At 56.7% G+C, this 9,147-nt stretch overlaps 3 protein-coding genes and 1 non-coding gene across 4 annotated transcripts; 1 reads left to right on the top strand and 3 right to left on the bottom strand.

Moving 5' to 3' along the window:
* Positions 1 to 6: 6 nt before the first annotated feature.
* On the bottom strand, positions 7 to 876 carry VDBG_04439 (pre-mRNA-processing protein prp40; the record flags this gene model as incomplete). The annotated part of the gene is made up of 2 exons (XM_003004787.1): positions 7 to 678; positions 736 to 876. The coding sequence occupies 2 exons, from the start codon at positions 874 to 876 to the stop codon at positions 7 to 9; spliced, it is 813 nt and encodes a 270-aa protein (XP_003004833.1).
* Positions 877 to 1,521: 645 nt separating this feature from the next.
* On the top strand, positions 1,522 to 3,448 carry VDBG_04438 (conserved hypothetical protein; the record flags this gene model as incomplete). Its single annotated transcript, XM_003004786.1, has 2 exons — positions 1,522 to 1,705; positions 1,758 to 3,448. The coding sequence occupies 2 exons, from the start codon at positions 1,522 to 1,524 to the stop codon at positions 3,446 to 3,448; spliced, it is 1,875 nt and encodes a 624-aa protein (XP_003004832.1).
* A 288-nt stretch (positions 3,449 to 3,736) lies between these two features.
* On the bottom strand, positions 3,737 to 6,655 carry VDBG_04437 (conserved hypothetical protein; the record flags this gene model as incomplete). The annotated part of the gene is made up of 4 exons (XM_003004785.1): positions 3,737 to 4,272; positions 4,327 to 4,871; positions 4,922 to 5,646; positions 5,699 to 6,655. 4 exons carry the CDS (start codon positions 6,653 to 6,655, stop codon positions 3,737 to 3,739), a joined length of 2,763 nt encoding a protein of 920 aa, XP_003004831.1.
* A 364-nt stretch (positions 6,656 to 7,019) lies between these two features.
* Positions 7,020 to 7,111, bottom strand: VDBG_15091. The gene has a single exon. It is a non-coding gene; the product is annotated as a tRNA-Pro (tRNA).
* Positions 7,112 to 9,147: the final 2,036 nt, after the last annotated feature.

The raw sequence follows: 9,147 nt of genomic DNA, 5'->3' as shown, positions 1-9,147 counted from the left end.
CCTCGATCATGGGCCGCGCCGTCTTCCAGCGGTGTAGTGCTTGATCTCGGGGTGCCTCTTCAGCATAGTCTCGAAATCGGCACGCAGCTTGGTCAGCCTCTCCTTGGCACGCTCCTTGTCGTGCACAATCATGTCATGGCAGTACTTCTCGAATGCGGCCTTGCGATCCTTGGGATCCTTGATGGCGCGGTATTGGGGATCCTTGGCGATTGTTCGCAGCGTCTGCTCCCAGTTCCAGTCGGGCTGGACACCGCTGCGCTTCAGCAGCTTGAGGAAGGCGGCTTCAGCCTCCTCAAAAGTGGCGTAGTCGGGGTCGTTGCTGGCGGGGACGAAGGCCTTGGCAGCAGGGTCGCTGTTGTAGGTCAGCTGGCGCGACTCAGGGAGAGCGTCTCGGTCGTCGCGGTAGCGGTCGTGACCTGCGTATCTGTCTCCACCGTTGTGTCTGTCTCCGCCGTTGTGTCTGTCTCCACCACCGTTGTACCTGTCGCCTCCTCCACTGTATCGATCTCCGCCGTTGTAAGGAGCGGCAGCCGGGGGCGCGGAGGTGTCGGTGGCGCCAGAGGCTTGCTTGTAGGCCTCGGGCATCTCCCACGAGCTCTGCTTCGTCTCAGTGTTGTACCAGTACTTGCGGCCACCCTCAGCCGTGTATTCCTTCCATGGCTGGTTCGCCAGAGCGCGCTATAGCCATGTCAGCTTACCAGTCATGGAATGCGCCGGCGCGTCCATGCAACGCACCTCGGCAGCCGTCATCATATCCTCGGGCTTGGTCCACTGGGTGACCTTGGTGGCAGCATTGTAATAGTAGAGTCGACCATCCTCGGTCCGATGCTCCTGCCATTGCGCAGGTTGCCCGAACGGGGTCCCAACGCTATTCATCGTGTGACGGTGCCGATAGGTGGCGGCGATCAGGCGCTCTTCGGGTCAACGATGCGATCCGTTTTCCCAATAGGATGTGCCACGACGTACGGATGGCTGGGTGTCATACGACGTTGTCGCGGTTGGAAGAGCGTGGGTGGGTGAAGCAAACGAATGTTGGCGCGGCTTTGAGTTGCAGGCTACCGAGAATTTGAGAAGGGCCCAGAGCCGCGAGTCCAGGGCCGAAAAAAGGCCAAAGCCCAGAGCCTTGTCAAAGTGCACGGGCCTCGTCTAAATGGACGGTGGATCTGACCATGTACTTACATAAGGCATACTTACATAAGCCAGCGCTGCTCAGGCTCAGGGGACGTCTTCCTTCACGTTTCTGGCCATCTTGCCTCTGACTTCAGGTGTGTAAAGCAAACCCTGATATCAAAAATCAAATAAAAGCATCTCAGCACATCTAGTCGATTGGGTATCCAAGTGTATCTTTAGCTCGCTTATCTGTTCGAGGGCGCCTCTTCTCACAGGCCGACCTCTTCACATATCGCCTTGCAAGTCTCACGTGACGCCGACCTCACCGATCTCCCAACTTGACTCTGAGAGCACACATCTGAGGCTGTCGTCAGAGGATGCGCTCGGCTCAGGCCGCCCCTTGACTCGAAAATGGCTGAGGACGAGGGTGGCCTTCGGTCAAGTCCAAATGGAGTCTCGGATTTTGTTGAGCACTCATTTCTCAGTTACATCATTCCCCAGGCAACGGACCTTGACCTAGAGGAACTCTCTACAGAAGCTACCGATACGGGATCAGTGTTTGACACGATAGAGCAGCGCAAGACTCTCTTCTTTGGTCTGTAGGTCACTCCTTGGGCACCGTTGCGTAAAGGCTGATGTTCGGGCAGACGAAACGGTGGACGTGCACATCATTCTGCGCACACCGCTTGCCGATGAGACGACTCTCCGCGCCTACCTGTCAAGGCTGCACATCTCTCTCGAGGCACAGATCGTCAACAGCCAAGCGCAGGATCGAGATGGACCCCCGGCGTCTGACACCATCTTTGAAGGTGTGGTGGAGGAAACAGACGACCCTTTTATCGTAGTCGACGCCGCCGAGGAGAGTGACAGCGACGACGAGCAGAGCCAGCCACATGTCTATGCTGTCTGGAAGCTGCCCGTCTTTCTCTCGAGGCCACGCATCAGGTTGCAGGGTCCCACTGTTGTTTTCCGCGCTTCGGCAAGCCTGAAGCCCGATGACCAGTCCACAGCCGTCGGCGAGAAGGCCGGCTACCTTCGAAGCGGCGTGCCCGCGGGCTTTAACCTGCTGGATTCTCTCTACGGCGACCCGGCGCTCCAAGGCGTGGCCCCCAAGCTCTCGGCGTTGCGTGTGTCGCGCGTCGCTCCCGTGACGCAGACGAAGGAACACATGCAGCCTATTCGAACGCAGTCCAGTCTCGAGATCAACGTCTTCCCGGCGATACACACGCGCGTACGCTTCTCCAGACCCAACACCATCCCCACGAGCGCCGCCCTGATTGCGCTGCTCGAGATCGACTTGACACCGCATTTTGACTGCAAGGCCACCATCGACAGCATCAAGCTGTCTGTTCCAGACGGTACCATTGAGAACCTCAACGAACAGTCTGGCTTGACGCTGCCCATGACGTGTGTCGCCCACGATCACGTCACGCTCCTCTACCGCCTGGCCCCAAAGCAACTCGAGATGACGACAAAGATTCCGACACGCGACCTCGACATCACAATCGAGGGTACCATACACGCCATCCCCGGTGTCTGCACGCCCGAATTGACTCTCTCCTGGTCTACGCTTCTCGACTTTACCCTCCCCGTCAATCCCGGCTTTGGCTCTGCCCCGCAGGCCATTCAACGCGCCCACCGCCCGTCCCAGCTCTCCATAGGCGGCTCCGAGATGGCGCAGTCTCTCACCGCCCCGGCCGTGAGCCGCCCCGACGCCCTGCCGGCCCTCGAAGCCGCGACATCGCGCACGACAGAAGCCGCCATCCCCGAGCTCGGCCTCACCATGACTTTCCGCGCACCACCGGGGCCCCTCTACCCCGGCGAACCCTTTTCCTGGACCGTCTACGTCGTGAACCGCGTCCCCGAGACGCCAGCCACGAGCAGGAACAGCGCTGGAAACGCCGCTGCCGCCGCCGCCGTCGTTCCGCCGCGCAAGCTCGCCCTCGTCGCCATCCCCAAGCGCCGTCGCAACGAGGCCCGCTCCGTGCGCCCACCTTCGACCTCGGGACGCGGCAAGACGCTCCTCGACGCGCGGCAGACGGCCGACGCCGTCCTCGACGAGAACGTCGTCCACGCCATGCAGCGCAGCTCCCTCGTCGACGCCACAGAGGTCCTCTGCCTGAGCGCCGACACGCGCGTCGGGCCCCTGGCGGCCGGCGCCTGCCACGTCGTCGAGCTCAAGTTTGTCGCGCTGCGGGCGGGCATCGTTGGCGTTGAGGCCATTCGCGTCATCGACCTCGGCACGTCCGAGCACGTCGACGTCCGGGACCTGCCTGTCATGGTGGTGGAGGAGGAGGAGAAGGGGCGAGCGCCCTCTAGGACAGAAAGTTGCGCGTGAAGCATGATTTTGGTCACGATGCGAAAGTATAATTCTTGGGTATAGGATAGCTACCTAGCTAGGCCGCCCCCGCCCCCTCTTTCCATTCACGCACATTGACAAATGTCCACTCTGAGCGTCCGCTTATGCTGTCCATCCTGATTGTAATGATGCCTGGTATCCATATCACCTCCCGAGACCCCTAAAGCTAGCAAGCCAAACCGACAGTCCTCCCTGTGCATGTCAACAACACGAATACGCCAGCCCAGTGCTGCCTGGTCCTGCTCCTATCCAGGCCAAACAAATTTCTCATAACAAGTCGTCAAAGTCGTCATCCCATCCCAATTTCTCGTAAATCGAAGAAGCCTTCTTCTCCGCAGGCGCAGCCGTCTTCATGACAGGTGTCGCCGCGATTTCGTCTTCCGGCAAGCTGAAGGACGTGGCCGCCTTGACAGGCGTGTCAAAGATGTGCGCCCCGATCGGCGACGGGGAGCGCATTGCCCGCGGCCGAGGTTGCGCAGGGGTCGTCGCAGGCACCCTCGCCATGAGGGGCGAGGAAGGGGGTATGCTGGGTTCGTCATGCGGCGCACCGAGAGGCGCAGAGGCTCTCGGCCTCGAGGGTGTCGCTTTGACGGCAGACGATGAGAACGACCCGAAATAGTCGGACGTGCTCCGTCGTTTCGCTGTCGAGGGGATCATTGACGCGCTCGACGGCGGCATGAATATGGCTGGCATCTTTGCGCTGCCGCCGGCTTCGGCCAAGGCGTCGCGGAATCGGTTGTTGGCAGGCGTGGCCTTGACCTGCACCGACTGGAAGAGGGGGTGCCGAACGGGCTTTTTCGTTTCTATCATGCAATGGTCAGTCGTGGGTTCATTCTGGGACATGGAAGATGACGTACTTCTCGTGTGCGACAGGCCGCCGGACGTCCTCCGTTCCGCAGCTTCGACAACATCCAGATTGGCCATTTCGCGGTTCGGCTTCCTGAGCATGCTTATAGCGTTCCGCAGTTCGGCATCGACAATGGCCTTCTTCTGAGCCTTGACATCGCCGAGAGCAGTCATGCTGCTGCTTCTCGACAGAACCCGCGATCTCTCGGAGAGGGAGCCTGGTTCAGCCTTGGCCATGCCACTCAGGAGCGACTGATCGCTAGACTCTCGCTTGAGGGCAGGCAGCGTTGACGAGGTGGCCGACCTCATCAGTGCGATGGCGCTGCCTGGCCCCCGAGACACGCTACGGCGAGACTGTTCCTTTGCCAGTTCCTCCTGGATGCTCTTTGATGCCTTGGACGCTGATATGCTGCGCTTTGCAACTACGTTTGTCTTCGATTTTGGCTTGGAGCTTGATGAAGGTTTCGTCTGCTTTGGCTTAGGGGTGGGAATGATGACGGGCCCTCCAAGTTTTCGGTTGATTCCGTCGCACAGTTCCGGAAGGCGGGCAGCAAAACTGGGCAAGGTTAGCAGGAGCCCTGTTGTGGTGTAGCATGGTAAACTTACAACTGCATAATGATATCAGTGCAAAAGTCCTTCAAGGGGTCCGCCGAAGCCTTTTGGCCCAGCTTGGTCCCATCCGCCTGCGTCACAACTTGCGTATCTTCCAGTAACCTGAGCTCGTCAGAGGCCGTGGATTGCCAGATACACAATCGATCGGCATGCACGTCAACTAGCACCGGGAGCTTGTGTTTGTTGCGCTTCTTCATAGGCTGTGATGCAGAGCCGTCCTTGTTTTCTGTTGGTGCGAGTCCTGGCAGTTGGCTCTCCTCTTCGTTTTCCTTGGGTCGCAGAGGCTCCAGGCTCAGAATCTCCAGAATGAGAATCATCTGGAGTTGCGTCTCTCGAGTTCGGAGGAGGTCCACGTGAGAACGAATTTGCGCCGGTGTGATGCTTGCGTCCTCGTCCGCGATTTCAGGTCGATTTGCCGTCCACCATGTCCGAACAACGCTGTCCTCGGTGGGATACAGGCCATCTTTGCCGAGCTTCATCTTCTTGGGTTTCCTTTTCTTCGATTTGCTGCCGTCATCTGAGCTCTCAACATGCGTCTTCATCTTGGAGATGATGTCAGGGATCGTCTCCCTATACTTCTTATCTAATTGTACCGTCGTCATGATCTGGCTGGTCAGGTACTCGATGAGGTCGTCCATGCTGAGGTTACCATCGCAGTCCATGTGAAAAGCCGCTCTGGCGCGCGACAAAGGGCCTTTGGCAAAGTACGCCAGCGAACCCTGCGTTGGTTAGCCGGATAGCATGAAAGCAGCAACTGCAAGAGACGCCTACCTTGGACTTGTAAAGAACTTCCAAGTACTGCGCCCGGATATTGTTGTACATGTTCTCAGCCGTCGGCGAGGCCATGACATCCTCCATTAGCGCCGGAGCCAAAGCAGGGGCTGTTTCGAACACATGCGCCAGACCCGCCGTCTTCTTCTCGCCCACCACAGTCTGACTTAGAGGCGTCGGCGGCCTGGAAGCATCATCGTCGGACCGGATCCTCTTCTCGGCGCGCCCGGTCTCCTCCACTGTCACAGTCGATTGCGACCTCGCCCTCTTGCGCACGATAGATTGCAGCGCCTCGATCGCGAGCTTCTTCTCCTTTTGTTCTTTATGCAGCTGCGGCGTCGTCAGCGGCACGGCCTGCGGTCCTTGCGGGCTCGGTCGCGACTTGGCGATCGTCTGGCTCGCCACGGTCGCCTTGGCAGCTAGCTCTTGAATGTTGACCCATGATCCCAACTTGCACACGGTGAAGAGGTTCTTATCGGCTCGTTCGACGGCGTACAGCGTTTTCGAAGACTCATTTCGGGCGATGAGGAGGCTCGGCCTGTCAGCCATGCGGTCTTTCAAGATCGAGGGATCTTGATGTGGGATTCGTAGAGTCGGCTTGAGGGAAGATCCCCATTGGGCGAAAAGAGGTCGAGGAGGGAAAGAGACAGCTCCTCGCGGGGAATGAGCATCAACGGCTGCAGAGTGGAAGGTCTGGCCACAGCATTGAGACGAAACGGCTCGGGGGTTATCAGATTGTGTCTCGTAAGTGCGGTTGTTTAGGGGGCTACCGACCTTGACGACGATATAAGACTTGAGGAGGTGCTCCAGTGCGCTGGAGCCCCGCCGTCCCGCCGTCTTGGATACCTCGCCGAACGCCGCATCGTGGTTCAGTAGACTGTCAGAGCTGGGCGTGAGGATGCCTGAGCCTGGACGGGACACGTCTGTAGGTGGTGCAACAGGTCGAGAGGAGGACATGGCTGGGTGGGGGCCCAATCCATGGATTACAGGTCATTTGCGAGGTCGTGATGTAAAGCCGAGTATTGATACCACGTCGAAAGGATAGGGCGACAAGCGGACGTGCAGCGTTGCTGTGCAAAAAGATTGACGTCAAGCCATCATCGCGGTAAAGTGGAATTGCAGGTGTGGCGCTGTCGCGCGTCGAGACGCGTCTCATCGTGCATTAACGCGCCTGTGATACCCCTCCAGCCATAGTTCTCAGCCCCAGCCATTTGTCTGCCTCCAAAGGGGTTCTTCATGTTGCCAAACAAAAAAAATTTACAACTTGCAAGATTTCAATGCCAAAATGAAATGGATTCAAGGCGAATTCGGCAAAAGTGTAGGCGCCATCCGGGGATTGAACCCGGGACCTCTCGCAAGCAATGCTTCAGGGTGTGACCCTAAGCGAGAATCATACCACTAGACCAACGGCGCGTTTGCGAACAAATTCCTAACTGGGTCAGGAGCCGGTCGATGCGGAGACTTTTCATTCTGATTGATTATATCCCCATTGTGGTGCGCGCCACTTGCCCAGTCCATGCTCGAGTTCTACATATAAAAACGTCGTCGAACAGCCAACACCAATGGCGTCACTGCAGTGCATGAGCGATGAACTTCATGATTTTATATAGATCTATAGATATATTTCTTGTAGTAATGTTCAATTTCTAAGCTGATGTCGGTCCGAGACACCAATATGTCAAAATGTGCATTCGTGGCTTCGATTCTAAACCAAGCTGTTTTTCCATTTGAATGGGTTTCACTGCCGACATCAACTTTCTGCGTAGCTATGGCCGTGCCTGAGAGCTCTGTATCATAGACTCGGTGGCGTCAGTGAGATGAGGTGGTCTATTTTTGTCTTCACTCATCGACGTGCTTCCTACGATCAGTGAAATTCCTTTCCAGTGATCACCCTCTGAGGCAAACCCCCATTTGGCCCAACAATTACTCCATGTATCTCAGTTCGAAGACTGGGCTCTACGTATAGAATAAAAACACACTAAAACAAGAAGGAACATAGACAGCGACGATTGCTTGCATAGCAGTGACATGAACACAGGAGACGCGACGAGAGTGGTCGCCGAGATTCTCTGAAATCACCATCCCGGGGTTACCACTTACAACTCTCCTCGCATGGGGATGTTGCGATCCGAACTCATCACACACAAAACATTGCCCATGTCTTGAAAGAACAATCCATTCCCGTAGACTGTTTAGGAACATGGTCTCCCTGAATATAACTGTCGGTCACGAGTCCTAACACAATCTGTCAGCTGACACTGTCACTTTATCACAGTCAGTCATGGTAATTGATAGAGTATCAACTTCCCAATGCGTGAGTCTCACCTGAAAAGCAGCGTCGCTATTCTTGTTGCTTGTTGTCAGCATTGAGACAATTGTCTGTGATGCAGCCTTGCAACCTGCCACTTCCACAGCCCTTCGCAACACCGCATATTCCGTCCAGCCCGTAATAAGACGCGGCGCCTAGTAACATGAATGAAGCGGCTCCCTACACTATCACACAATACACACCGAGAGCATGCAAAGCCCGAAAAAGCATCGTTTGCTCCTTACCAGCGTGAGACAATGTGGCGAGGGGTCAACATCGAAAAAGACCCCGACAACACCCGCAGCCTCAAGCACATTGCACCCTGGTTGTTGGAAAATCCGGCGAGAGTCAATGGGATATCCAAGACCACGATGCGCGTCGCTCAAGCATGTCAAGTGGAACCTGCAGTCACACTACACATCACCAACCATCGCGTACTTACATCGGATCTACTGCGCAGAGGGGAGATCCCCCCATCTTATCTGAGACCAATGTTTCATAGGCTTCTGACCGGTCTGGATTCAGTGAGCAAGCTGAGCACGGCGGTGAAGATCAGAAAGAGCCAATAACGATATCGGAGCGACAAAAGAACATTCATCAAAGATGTGCCATCACGAGACAGGTGACGAGACAGGCAGGGAGAGCCCTTCTTTCCTCCTCATCGCCGAGTTTCACACAAGGGTCGCGACTCATCTAGTGAGGGAGTGGGTTGTTGGCGAAAGGGTGTGCTCGAGCCGCGATGAGTCTTTTGACGGGAAAGCACGAGCAAATGGAGAGGTGGACGTCATCCCGAGAAACCAGCCGATGATTTCTTTGACTGTGGTTGACACTCGTCGTGTTCGTCAAAGAGACGAGCGAAGCAGGCCAGCTCTGACACTCAGCGACAGCTACAGTGTCGCATATCACCAAGGGCCACGAATCAAGCTGGTGTTTGTCGCGGACCGCTTGTTTCGTTCCTCCCACGCTGACAGCAAGGACACAGGGCAAATTCAAGCTCGTGCAGGCCGCGCCCGATTCTTAGAGAGGCCGGTTCTGGGCTGTCAAGTGAAGTGCCATGTCACGGGCAGGGGCTGAGGAGGAGCGCAGTTGTATGGGCTGGGCACAGGGGGTTTGCTCGTTGGATACTACTGGGACACCTGTG

Source organism: Verticillium alfalfae, genomic scaffold, assembly GCF_000150825.1.
Source record: "Verticillium alfalfae VaMs.102 supercont1.5 genomic scaffold, whole genome shotgun sequence".
In the NCBI taxonomy this organism is placed as follows: Eukaryota; Fungi; Ascomycota; class Sordariomycetes; order Glomerellales; family Plectosphaerellaceae; genus Verticillium; species Verticillium alfalfae.
Note: the sequence above shows the minus strand (reverse complement) of the source record. Positions and strands in the feature narration are given on the sequence as shown.